Raw genomic sequence first — 13,421 nt, forward strand, 5'->3', positions numbered from 1 at the left:
GTCGCCGACTTCGTGTTCTCCAGAAAAAACAACAGCATGCAAAAACGCAAAAAGAAACATCTGGACCAAGTCATGCCGGTATTCATTCCGTACTGATATCTGACATTGTTGGCCAAGATCTTCGGTCGTATCAGGGAACGCTCGTGTCATCGCACGACCGATGCATGCCGTCATCGGAGCTATATTTCCTTTCGTGCGGCGGAATAAAGCGTGCTTCGGTGTCCTGGTTGTTTTTACACTGCTAGATTGCAACTACCTGACGCAGCTTTTTGGGGGCGGTACGTGATGCCATCTATGAAGCGGAAAAGTGCGAATCTGAGTTGGCGCCGAACTGCTGAACGTTAAGCCGGACGGGCCTCAACTACAATATCTCTGAGAGGCCGCTGCTGCGCAGAAATGTCAGCACAGCTTTAAATTCCTTGTGGGAACGCTTCACGTCTGGCCAAGGTACCAGCAGCACTTCCTCCGACACCACACGACAGTCCAAACGGGCCAATGTTCTCGCTAATTGTTCTAGAAGATGCGCATAGCGTGGACAGTGGCAGATAACATGCGAAATAGTCTCTGGTAGATGGCATGTCTCACAGTCGGGGTCACTCGTAAAGCCAATGAGGTGCTTGTAGCGACGGGTAAAGGCTACGCCAAACCATAGTCGGTTAAACAGCGTGGCGTAGTTTCGCTGAATACCAGGAGGTAACCGAAACCCTGGATGTTTTAGCATTTCGCATAATTTAAGGATCTCTGGCGTGAAGAGGCGAGAGAAATGAAAAGAAAAAATCTATGGTTGACTTCTTTTCATAAGAATCGGTAAAACACGAAAGTGAAATGTGGAGCCAAATCTGCAGCCGAGCATGATTAGCGGGTCGGCGGCTTTCCTGTGGGTGTGCTGGGCGAGCAACGTCCTGCTGGCGGGTCGCTTCGCAATGATGTACTGGCGTCATTTCCGTGACGGATATGACGTCAATGAAATATTGGTGCATACCGACATAAAACTTTCATGTTAAAATATAAAACCCGAAAACGAACAACTTTAAGTATAACGTTCTCTTTAGTACTAAAGGTTGCTTCCCCGCAAGAACACCTTGAGTGCAGGGGTGCACCCTTTACAGGCCGCTTGCTCCGTTGTATTCACAGTTGATCGCAGATGATTCAACGCAGGAGCAAGCCGAAGGACGAAGCAACAAACGCCTGTTGCCGCCACTTGATCGTATACGGCCAGACTCGAACTGTAGGGAGTTGTGTGTTCTGCAGGCACCTGAGGCTTCTGCGGCGACGCTACTTCGTTGGAGTTCAATTGTTCTGTGCGGATTCGCTTATATGGTACCCTTCTAAACTCCAAGGCGCAGGGTTCGCCGTGCAGCCTAACACTGGGTGGGGCCAAGGCATTTCGATCACAGAGTAGTAGTAGTAGTAGTAGTAGTAGTAGTAACTTTATTTGAGCTGGAGGCGTTTTCAGACGCCAGACGGAGCGGTTCCCAGGTCGCGGGAACCGTATTGGGCCAGCAGCTCCTGGCCCCTGGCCGTCAGCGCGAGCTGGGTCGGCAGGGCGGGGCTGGACCGCAAGGTCTCCCATCGCTCGTGGAGTGGGGTAGGGGGGGGGTGGAGGGAGGGTGGGGGGGTATAGGGGCCTTGAGTTCAGTGCACTACGCCAGTATGTGTGCGAGCGTGCCGCTGTTGTTTTACAGAATGGGCAGCGGTCCCCCTCGTGTTCAGGGTCAAATGTATGCAACAGGACGGGGTGGGCTAGTGACCCCGCCTGGATGCGCCTGAGTATTGTCTGTTGCTCCCTGGTCAGGGTGCGGTGTGGCTCGGGGAGGGTACGCCGCTCGTCTCTGTATTCGTTCGTAATTTCTTTATATGAGCCGCCGAGCGTTTAACTTGCGCCTCAGTATAGACGAGCGAGGCGGAGCATGACTGCCGCAATGTGCATTGCGGCAGACATGCTCCGCGTCGCAGCACACGCAGTGTATATAAACTACGTGCGATTCCCAAAGCGTTAAACCGTGCCAGCAACAGCACAATTTGTATGTGTATTCAGGAGTTTATGCTCGGGCATATTGTGACGGGGAAATTCTGAGAGACAAACATGCCATCGGCGCTGTGCCGCTGGTGGAAGAGGACGAGAACGATGACGCTCGGCCCCGGACTCACGCTGATTCCCAGCGTGACGCTTCCCGGCTTATTCTCAGTCGAGGAGGATGCTCGTTGTGGGAACGGGGTGACCTAAACCCGTGTCGGAACAGATTGCTAATCGAGCAAACAGGGTGAAGGCCCATGTTGGCTATTTCGTCGCGGGAAACGGCTTGGATGACGGAAACGGTGTGGAGCTCGTCCCGATCGGGCGCGTATGGCGCCGCAGTAGTCGGGGCCATGGCCTCCAGTTCTTGGCGCACGATTTTGGTGATATCCGTTGATGACGGAACGGGATCTTGTATGAGTGGAAGACTTATTCATGATGGAAAGTAACAGCGCAATAAGCGACGAGGGACGCAGAAGCAATTCACAAGACGGTCGCTCACTCGCAGTTACTTTCCATCATGAATACGTACCAACTCGCCCAACTTTCCATCTTGGTGAAAGACATGCTGGTAGGCTTTCATTTTCACACGAAGATGCCGCTGCTGTGTGCGGAAGTCTTGCGAAGTTGTGGGCTATACGGTGTCCTTTGTCCTCTTCGAATCACCGACATTTTTTAATGATGGATTCCACAGTGGCACAGTCTTTGCCCATAAGAAGGTTCAATACGTCACACGCAATGCGCTTCAGTATGTGGCCCACTTTTTCGGACTCCGTGATGGTGCTGTCAGCCTTCGAGCAAAGGGCCAAGACGTCCTGGATATATGCGCCGTAAGATTAGGTCGACGCCTGGGAGCGAGATGCGAGCTCCTTGCGGGGAACAAGCTGGCGACCAAAGAGGCTTTCCAAACAAGTCTCGCAGCTCCGTTTTAAACACCTCCCAGCTGGTCAAGTCGGTCTCGTGCGTCTGGAGCCACTTGCGTGCGGGACTTTCCACTTTCAGATAGAAGGTCACATTCGCCAGCATGATGGTAAAGTCTCACCTGTTGTGAGCGCTGACACGCTCAAAAAGATTGAGCTAGTCGTCAACATTAATTTCGTCTGTCTTGGTGAACATGCCAGGCTCAAGGGGATGAGACACGATGACGAAGGGTGTCGTCGACGCAGTCACTCCATCGGCAGGCATTGTTACACAACGGAAGGAGCGTCCTCTCCGAAGCTCCGTGGTCAGTGGAGTATCGCCTGGGCGAGCGGTACGGCATGAGGTGTTGACACCAACTCTGCAACCTCCCCCAAGGATGATACGTAACAGGGAGTTAAAATAGGTGGATCGGTCGCCGATGATCGAAGCGATGATCCGATGAGATGATAGCTGAAACGATGACTCGCTGGCTCGTTCCCCGACAGCACATAGCCGACGACGGTCTGCTCGAAGTAAACTCAAAATGTGCAATATGTACACTTTATTTACACTACGTATTTACAACTTTCAAGGCTCATGATCGCATACAAGAGGTCGGGCAAGGCCCGCGTCGAGCGGGGCTCGCCGCGCTCTCCTCTCTCCTCCCTCTGTCCTCCCAAAAACACCAAACTGCTCGGTTTTACCACCAAAACCCCGCTCACAACGGGGACGTCACAATTTGTGAGTGAGGATGGCTCATTGATTAACCCACACTAGGCCACTAATTGGCCACCGTGACAAACAAAGCTAGGTGGGTTCAAAATAGTCACGTGATCCACCTCTCTCGCTCTCATGCGGAAACCCAAAGGTATTACGCAAAACACTAATATAACAAATAAAAACCAACCAACTAAACGCAGGCCTAACGACGGGAATCGGCTCTCAGGCGGCACGTCTTATGTCCTTGCCGTGCCGCCTATCATTGTGCCCCACGCCACCAAAATTCCTTTCCTTTGTTAACACGCGGAGCGCCTAGCAAAGCCTGGTCGCCTACCATTGATGCATCCCAGCCGCCAAGTCACCAGGTTCAGACGAGTGACGAACGGAAACTTCGCCCAGTAACTTTGAGCAGTGCAACTGTCACAGACAGAACGTCTGGTGCCCTCTTGCTATGTTTGACCCAAGGTTTGACCCCTTAACCGACCTTCAGAGCTCCCTTCCGCTTCGGGATTTTTCATGGCGGTAATCGCGGTCGTTAAAATGTCAACGGTCCCCCTTCGCCGGTTTCCTTACGAACGCAAGGAAATCCCCCTTGGAGACCTGACATCGCTTTCAGCTATTACGGGGTGACCGACGCGTTTGTATGCGTCGTCTCCGGGCCCGCTCGTCGGGTGGACACAAAAGCGCGGCGAATAACTAAGAAGCCTCCGCGGTTTCTCCTTACGCCCCTCACGCCCAATTCAGCTCTGCCGGCGTGAAAACAAACACAATACAGGTAAACAAGCTGTAACTAACGAACGATATCTAGATGCTGGGCGGTATTGATTAAGTCAGGTACCCGAACTTAACACAAGGATACGTATATTTACAGGTATTTGCAAGTCATAATAAGCTGGGAAGCGTTGGGGTAACCGACACCAACAATATTGTAATGTGGCGGCACGACAGATGACACGAACTATGGCGAGGAGTGATGGATGGTCTATGTACAGTATTTACAAGATGGCGATCACATAGCCACCGCAGGGAACGCCAGCCCCTTCGTCGTCGTCGTCGCTGGTCCTTTGTAATGACACTGAGTGGTATGGCCCACCGCTATGCCCCTTTACATTACCCCCCCCCCGGTCGAGGGCGACCGTCCCGGTCGAAGCTGCGGCATGGTGAGGATGGTGATGCAGATGACGAATGCGAGAAAATACGAGAAAGAACCGCTTGCCGCCACGAATGAAGGTGATGGGTTTGGTAAACACCGGCCCGTAGCTGCGATGTCCGCAAGGCAACGACGAACCGCTGAGGGGTTGTCACCACGTCGGGCCACAGGGCTGATGACACATCGTCGTCGTCTTGCCATATCGTAAGGTCTTGGCGGCTCTGGATCGGCTTGTCACGGTGTGTGGAAACGGGGCGGGGGGTTGTCGTAGAGTTCTAATAGCGGGGGGGGGGGGGGGGGGGCTGGGGCTGCCCGACGCGGTTTAGGCCCCCTCGATGATAGCCCCGATGCCGATGAGGAGCGAAGATGGGGCTGGGACGGGGATGGATCCGCACGCTCCACCAAATGTAACGTAGCGGCACGACAGATGACACGAACTATGGGGAGGAGTGATGGATGGTCTATTTACAATATTTACAAGATGGCGACCACATAGCCAATGCAGGGAACGCCAGCCCCTTCTTCGTCGTCGTCGTCGCTGGTCCTTTGTAATGGCGCTGAGTGGTATGGCCTACCGCTATGCCCCGTTACAATGTAAAAGAATGTACTTGGGATAAGACATACTGATCGCACGATTGTGTCCGCAAAGCAAAACACCCTCTTTAGGCGTGCAAAAAGCGTGCGTGCACTGGGAGAATGGTAGTTTTAGATAGCCACGGTCTTAGTAACGGTTGGCAACCCTGCCGGAAGTAATGGTGCGGACGGCTCCTGGAAAAAGCCGTAACTGTGGTTCGAATGTATCTGTTCTACAAAATATACTTCATAATCACAGCACGCGTTAAGGTTGTTTTTATTCTGGTATTTTTAAGGTATTAAAGATTTCTTAGTATTGCTCTTAGGCTTAGATCCTGTTTTCACGCAGCATTAAGTTCCTCCCCTTTGCCCCTTCCTGTAATTACGACGTTCCGTATACTAGCACTATGTAGCAATGAAATAAAAAAAAATGAAATACATATAAATCAGTAGCAAGACGTTGTGGACGTTTCCGGTCAAGTTTCGCCACTATGTCTGGTACTGCGCACAAGAAAATAGGACGAATAAAGCAATAAATTAGAACAAGACAAAATAACAGAGCCCGGTAGCAGCCCATCTCCGTTCAAGGGGTTGAGGATTCGCCCCCAATCCCTGCGTCGGGTCCTGTGGCAAAGTCGAGCTGATGTTGGTGGCGTCTCTTGCGTTTCTTGCGCTGCTCGCCCTGGCTCGTTTCATGCGTTGACGGTGGCTGCTGACGACCCACGTTTTCCGTGGAGGTGAAGCTGTCCAGGAACTGGTTTACCACTCCTCCGAGTGTGATGCCCCCAAGCGGACTTTCGGGCGGGGGGTGTCCGGTCCCGTGTGCGGTCGTAGCGACAGAGTCGGCCGATGAGTAGGTGAGCACAGACACGTCCGGCTTCAAGGACACTCTTCGTTGACCCTGCGACGGCGGCATTCCTACGCCGCCCTCAACGTTGACAACCTGCGGAACAAAAACAGTGTGCCTCTTAAACACGAGTCTTTCCTGAGCTAGTATACCCATAAATGTCTGTCTGTCTGTCCGTCCGTCCGTCCGTCCGTCCGTCCGTTTGTCTGTCTGTCTGTCTGTCTGTCTGTCTGTCTGTCTGTCTGTCTGTCTGTCTGTCTGTCTGTCTGTCCGCCGTCCGTCCGTCCGTCCGTCCGTCTGTCTGTCTGTCTGTCTGTCTGTCTGTCTGTCTGTCTGTCTGTCTGTCTGTCCGTCCGTCCGTCCGTCCGTCTGTCTGTCTGTCTGTCTGTCTGTCTGTCTGTCTGTCTGTCTGTCTGTGACTCGATTCAGCCACCCGGCCAAAGTGAAGTGAAGTCTGCGCAATAGTCTTATACACTCGCAGCCAAATCTAAACGTCTTAGTGTGGTTTATATGTTCATACTTGCCAACATTGTTGAACAAGAACGAGACATTACGCAAATATAAGACAGAAAATTATTGCACAAGTGATATTTACAGTGTTCCTTTATGGGAAAAAATCATAGGTGCTTGATTTTGCCCAGTCGAAAAAGACGACAGAAAAAATGTCTAGCTTTGTCGTATTTTCGCGTGTCGTATTCGCGTATTCTTGTCGTATCGGCATTCTGGTGTTCAGTTGTGCGCGATATTCCTGTCCTGATTTTGATGTTACGTTGCGCCGAATTCTTGTCTGGTCGTAATACTGATGTTCCATCAGTAGTTTCACATGGTTTGATTTTTATTGCCAATTGTTAAGGGTAGCGTAAATGGCAGTTCTGTTGTGACTACAAGAATGTTTGTGGTTGAGAAAATTGAACTGTCGTTACGACAGAAATGTGTGTCGTAACAAAAGATGTGTTTGTCGTAACAACAGGACTTCTGTTGTCCCAACAAAGTTTTTCGTCGTACGATAGGGATTCCAGTTAGGTTTTCGCGGTATTACTGTTGTGTTTTTAGACTGGGTGGCGAAATGAAATACTAAATCCACTGCAGAAAAAAAAAATCAGACTGCAGCCCGCGCCACTATAGCTTCTGGCGGCATTTTAAGAAATCAAGCGGCAACAGTTACGAAAGTTTCCACTGGATAGGTTCCACGTTCTGCTTGGAACGCACGTGGACTAGGGCAACGCGGTTCTATAAAAGTTGAAGTAGGGCGCCTCGATTCACGCGCGTCTCCGCCGTACGGCAGCGCTGGCACCGAAGTACCCGGCCTGGAGCAGTGGAATGCGGTAAATTTAAATTGACTTGAGCAAACCTTTAGCGTGTTTACCTTGGAGGAGCGCGACGCAAAAGGGACAACATGAGAGGTAAGCGGGAAAGCGACGGGAGGCATTTACTTGGCAAATGTCGACAACGACTATCGTCTTTTATCGACATTTGCGACGAAAGGAGCAGATGCGCGGCCAATTTTTCTTGTGTTCGCGTTTTAAAGCCCGATTATTTATAGGAGTCTGAAAAGGATTGTTCACGTTTGCACGCCTTTGTGTGCGTCAGGCCGGCAATGTTCATTTCGATTTGTTCAGCATGCAGTGTAGTGCGGGTAGTTTTCTCGAACTATTTTACGTCAACGCAGTCAAAATTTCGAGATAGGCTAGCGTTTTAACTGATGTACAGGGGCCGTCAGAAGTAATTGGAGCACGGGAGCTGTGGCCGCACCACGTAGGAGCGCCGTGTAGCGATCAACTACAACAATGACAACGCCGGTTTTTTGGGAGTATAGAGCACAGCGCTTTCCAATAAAATTGAGTTAGAGGCACGTTTATATAGTTTCTTGCGCGCTGAATCCGAATATCGCATTGAATTTTATCGCACATGAGTCCAACCAGCATTTATTTTACAAAACGCGCGGTCCCGTTTGAAAGACGCGCGCTTTTCGTCTTCTGACGCCCCTGATTGGTTGCGCCCGTCATTACGTCAAAGGAGGACACCCTTCGGCCACGCGGGTTGTCGGAAGCATTGGGAACGATCGCACGGTAGTGGTGCTTGCCTTTTCGGCAATTTAGCTTGCATTTTACTGTTCGCACAAGACTGCAAGTTGATTTTATAACTTCCCGTGCTGTTGGTCCAAATATCTTGGAGCTTAAATTTGCTTTACACGACCGAGAACCCCGAAGCAGTGACTGCGGCGTCGGCTAGAGGGTTCTGTAAAAATATTTATGAATTAGGCAACCAGCATAGGGGGTTTCTATTCCGTATGTTAATATTAGGTACTGCCTGAACTATTTGTTACTATATACGAAACCATTTATGCCGAAGAATAAGTGGCGTTTTATAAACAATCTACCAGCAAAAAGCACGTACGTGCACTGCGCGAAAAAATAGCGTTCATGCGCTGTAAACGTATATGCGAGACATATGTTGTCGGTACACGCATAAACCAACAAGCGGACTCTGCTTCCGAATTTCTTTTGTTCATTGTCGCCCACCCCAGCCCCGTTACTCATACCCATACACAGACCCACATGCGCGCCCGCGCGCGCGCGCGCGCCATTTGGGCAGCGGCGCTAAGGCGCCTCCGCGATCGCTAGCTGCACTTCGATGAGTGGCGTCTTACTGCTTGAGTTGCATTTATTCTGAAAACACTGTAGCATACTGGTGCCCCCGTAGCATTATCGGCTTGGGTTTTTGAACACTGTTCTAAGCCCATAGGGAAAGAAAACCAACGCGTTTGACGAAACAGGTAGTTCCTGAACAAATGTGACTTTGGTTCTGGAATTGAACGAAACAGAAACATCACGGGCCAAAGTACAGGACTATTCACCATCCTTCCTAAATCTAGCATCTAATTTGAACATTCACGTCCATCGCATAAAAAAAGAGAAGAAAAAATAAGAAAAATGCACTGGAGCGTTTTACAAAGTATCTAACGTAGTGTAGTATATTCTCTGTCATCAAGCACACCATCTCGGTTGTCGCTTCCGTATGTTATCAAACATCCCGGCGTGGCATTATCCTGCTTAGGAATACGGCATAATAACGTATGCCTCGTTTGGTGTTTGTGCATACTTTTTGAACGCGAAAGTTCTACAAATAAGTGCTATCAACCCCCACAACAACAACAACAAGTATCATTCACAAGGAAACACGGCGAAAAGAGCATGGCAGAGGCGGCCGATCCGGCCGGAAGTCCAGGTATGACGTTTTTCAGCCGGTTTTCGCCCGCGCTTTTCGGTCTTCCGGCATCGTGCGGCGAGATGGGGGCGGGGCATCGGGCCACTTTTGTTTGCGCATTGCGCCGCTTTTATTGCATGTATTGCGAAAATATTTTGTACACGGGAACTATTCAATGTGTACTTGCTGCTAGTCAACTTTTCTTTTAATTCTAAAACCGCTTCACCTTCCCTTTAAGGCTATCGCCCTAATAAAAGTGTTGATTATACAAACGTACAGGTGCCGTCAGAATTAATTGGAGCACGGGAGCTGTGGCCGAAATGCATAGGAGCGCCGTGTAGCTGCACCGGCGGTAAACGAAAGGGGCAGAACTCGCATGCGCTCCTGCTGACGCCGATAGCCCCTCTATACTTCTCAACCCACTTGTTTTACAGCGGCTTCGAGCGTTGTTCACAGCATAGTGGTCTCGGTGATGGCGCTGATAGCAGACCCACCTAAAATTATTAGAAAAGAAAAATTGTCGCTTCAGATCTCTGCGATTGCGACGCTTCTCCAGCAGCTCGCGTGCAGTGAAAGTGTGTGAGCGAAGCTGCCAGATACCGCCTCTGCTATGAGCGCCATCGCTGAGAGCAGTATGCTGCGAATAATGCTCGAAGACGAGTTAAAAGAAGTGGGTTGAGAAGTATACAGGGGCTATCACCGTCGGCAGGCGTGCATGCGTGTTCTGCTCCTTTTGTTTACAGCCGGTGTAGCTACGCGGCGCTCCCATGCAATTCGGCCACAGCTCCCGTGCTCCAATTACTTCTGACGGCTCCTGTACACAAGTCGCAAGCTCGTCTTTTCCCTCCGCCTAGCTCATTTACACCCTGCCGTTCATTCAGCATCTTTAATTATGTGGCTGGTTCATAAATCAAATCTAAATTATAATGCACGTACATCCGGCAAGTTCAAGCTCATCTGAAACTGTTTTTAACTTCAACGAAAAGTTAATTTTAGGTGCGCGCCACCATAGAGCTAACAAACTCGGTTGTTCAATTGAGGTGTATACGAAGGAAGTTACCAAGTGGTCGTGGTAGCAGCATCTGCTGAATTATCAGCCACTGCTTTAGATGTTCGAAAGAAGGTAATGAGGTCAATCTAATTCTGAACAGGCCTCTAAGTTCTCCATTTGTTATGCATGGTGCAAACGCATATGTTTTTTCCTCAATAATTGCAGACATTTTAACTTTAGGTGGTGCGGAGAAATTCTTCGCCTGATCTGTCACAACTCTGTGCTTCCAGACCTTGAACTTAGCTGAGGGTGGAACATGTCTGGTTAGTGGAGAATAACTGTGTAGTTCGTGGTTGCTGCATTTCCTGAACTTTGGGAAGACGTACGGGACCAACGGTGGGCTTTAGTACGTCGACTGTGGGCGTCAATGGTGCGCGAATTACCGGTAGTGAAGGAGGGGCTGGCGGTGGCGGTGGTGGCATTGCTTGAGCAGGGTACGGAAGGACGGCGGGTCCCATCGGAGGTGGCGGACTAGGTCCACCATAGGGTGGCACGGAGCCCACAGGTGGCACCATTGGTGAGTGAGAAGGTGGCCACGGCCCGCCTGCCAGAGGAGGCGGCAGCGTACCCCCAGGGGCATGCGCGGGCGGACCTGGGCGCGCGTAATTTCATGACAGGTGCTTCTTTATGCTGTGTGACTTCCACTCTTCATGCATACTCCCTTGTAGTTCACCTACGCGTCAAGCAGAATCCAAAATGGCCGTCTAAAGAGCGGTCGTTGGTTTCTAAAGTTGTCTGTAAAAACCTGTGGCCCTGCAGTTTTGGTTCCGCCTTTCACAATAAAATAGTCACAACTGCAAACAGAAACCAAACTTTTGGCCTCATGCAAGAACAGAACAATGCACCTCCGGTGGCATAAAGTCGATGAAGCTGTTCTGCCGACACTGCCGATATGGTCACTGTGAATTAGGTGGTGCTTAGGTGCCCACTTCGGCTAAGACATTACTATTGTGGCCTGTTTCAATGCCGACATATTTCGATTCAAATATTTGTAAACTACCAGTGTCGTACTACCAGCGCACTGGGTTGACTTATTCCACAAGAAAATATATCCGCAGGTTTTGGGAGATTTTACAGCGAAGCTGTATACCTCTACCCCCAACGGATTCATATCCACGGTCAAAAACACGTACTAAAAGAACACACCGGGACACTCGTTTTCCAATGCCTCGCGCTAGAACGCTTCGTGCTTCAAAGACACGAGACTTGTGCAGCAAAGCTGTATATTTCACCAGAGAAGCCGAGCGTAGTGTCAGTAGATAAGGTATTAGAGTACAGCCACTGAGGCGTCCAAGTCAGCAATGGTGGCCATTTTGGCGTTTATCAGTGTTGCGAGATTGCCGCATCTACGGCCTCGCCATTAACTTCAACAGGGTCTTTTGTTAACAACACTACCGAAGATGCAGCAAAATGGCATCTTTGGACACACTTCTGCTGCTGCACGCGTTATCTTTTATTCGCATTGGGAATGACGTCATCCGCGCGCAGCCGCAGAGCAGGGGCGACAAGCTAAGCCTACCAGAGTTGACCGACTCAAACGCATAAACAAAAAGGCGGCGCCCACGAACCATGCAATGTAAACAGATGTCACGCAATGCGAACTGACCAATCATCAAGGCGGCGGCGCGGAACATTAGGAGAAAAGAGCGCCGATACTTTGTATGTACCCTTATCTAGTGACACTAGCCGGGAGCAAGTGACAAGCCCGCCGAGACGACGAGAAACATTTCATGCCCTCCTCCATCACCATTTGCAGTGGTTTACAACAGCTTTGCTGGACATCCACTTTCACAGGGCAGAATGGCGGCCAATTTTTATAATTTTATGCTAGAGTAACATTAGCAGTCTCTCTATTTTTACAGGCACTTTTTGGTGGACATGCAACAAAAATATTAGAGAGTTATAGCAGATCGGAAAAACGGTTCCGGTACGGTACACGGTAGCCGCCACGGGACCGTACCGGGAAGGCTCGTTTTTAGAGTTATAGCAGAGCGTAACTACCGGACATGCTACCGTGACTGGGAGCGACTTGTGTTGTACGTCGTTTGGCAATTTTTCGTGAGTCTGTGGCGCTTCCTGTGCTGAAATATTAGTTTTCAGTTCTCAAAAGCGCTAAATACAGTATTAGAAAAAAAAAAAAAAAAAACACCCAACGCCCCTACGGAGATTCGAACTGCGACTGCGTGAACATGGAGCGGCATTTTAACTCTACGCCATTTCAATAGATGGCGCCAGTAGGTCAAGCGTTTCTAGTTTTTCGTTGTCCCTCGCACTGATACCGCCTTTTCCTCACTCGCCGATTTGTAGACGGGCCCCATGTTGCTTTTAATACTAGTTAAGTAACCGTACCGCCTTTATTTAACCTAAAAGAAGCTATCGGACATGCGTCGTTCGACGACACAAGCCATGGCAGTTGGGCCGGGACCGTGTTTCGCTTGCTGCTTGAGCTGTCAGAATCGCGTGGATTTCACTTGTTGCAACGATCTCATATTTACAATCCGTTCGACTAGGCGTGAGCAAATCGTACGTATCCTAAACTCTTCCAAAGCGGCCGCCCGCTTCCGAACGACGGACACGGTATGTCTCGGTACCGCGCGGCCAAGTCGCTCCGGTATACGGTAGGGTTCTGCGCATGCGCGGTGGCGTCCAGACGGTAGACGTTACCGTACAGGAACCGTTTTTCCGATCTGCTATGACTCTTTATTGATTGTAGGGTTTAACGCGCCGACGCAACGCAGGCGATGAGGCGCGCCGTATAGTGGAGGGCTATATATGGATTAATTTTGACCACCCGGGGATCTTTACGTGCGCCGAAATCTCGTACACACGGGCGTTTTTGCTTTTCGCCTCCACCAGAAAAGCGGCCGCCGCGGCCGGGAGTCTAACCCGCCTCATGCAACAAAAATAACTCCTCTCCCATTATTAGGACCGAAAAAAAAAATGTTTTTATGTTTCT

General features: G+C 50.3%; 1 protein-coding gene across 4 annotated transcripts in view; it reads right to left on the minus strand.

Moving 5' to 3' along the window:
- Positions 1 to 5,274: 5,274 nt before the first annotated feature.
- LOC144173189 (uncharacterized) overlaps positions 5,275 to 13,421 on the minus strand; it is a 58,195-nt gene continuing 50,048 nt past the window's right edge. For 2 of the 4 annotated variants that reach the window (XM_077701695.1, XM_077701696.1), the window contains 2 exons: positions 10,849 to 11,057; positions 5,275 to 6,303 (listed from right to left, as the gene is read on the minus strand). In XM_077701695.1, the coding sequence (XP_077557821.1) occupies positions 5,944 to 6,303; positions 10,849 to 11,057 (569 nt within the window). In that variant the 3' untranslated portion in view covers positions 5,275 to 5,943. The remainder of the gene's footprint in view (positions 6,304 to 10,848; positions 11,058 to 13,421) is intronic. The other 2 variants (XM_077701698.1, XM_077701697.1) reach the window with 1 other exon arrangement.

The sequence above is a fragment of the Haemaphysalis longicornis genome, unplaced genomic scaffold, assembly GCF_048455015.1.
Source record: "Haemaphysalis longicornis isolate Haplotype H1 unplaced genomic scaffold, Haemaphysalis longicornis Haplotype H1 scaffold_3, whole genome shotgun sequence".
NCBI classification, from domain to species: domain Eukaryota; kingdom Metazoa; phylum Arthropoda; class Arachnida; order Ixodida; family Ixodidae; genus Haemaphysalis; species Haemaphysalis longicornis.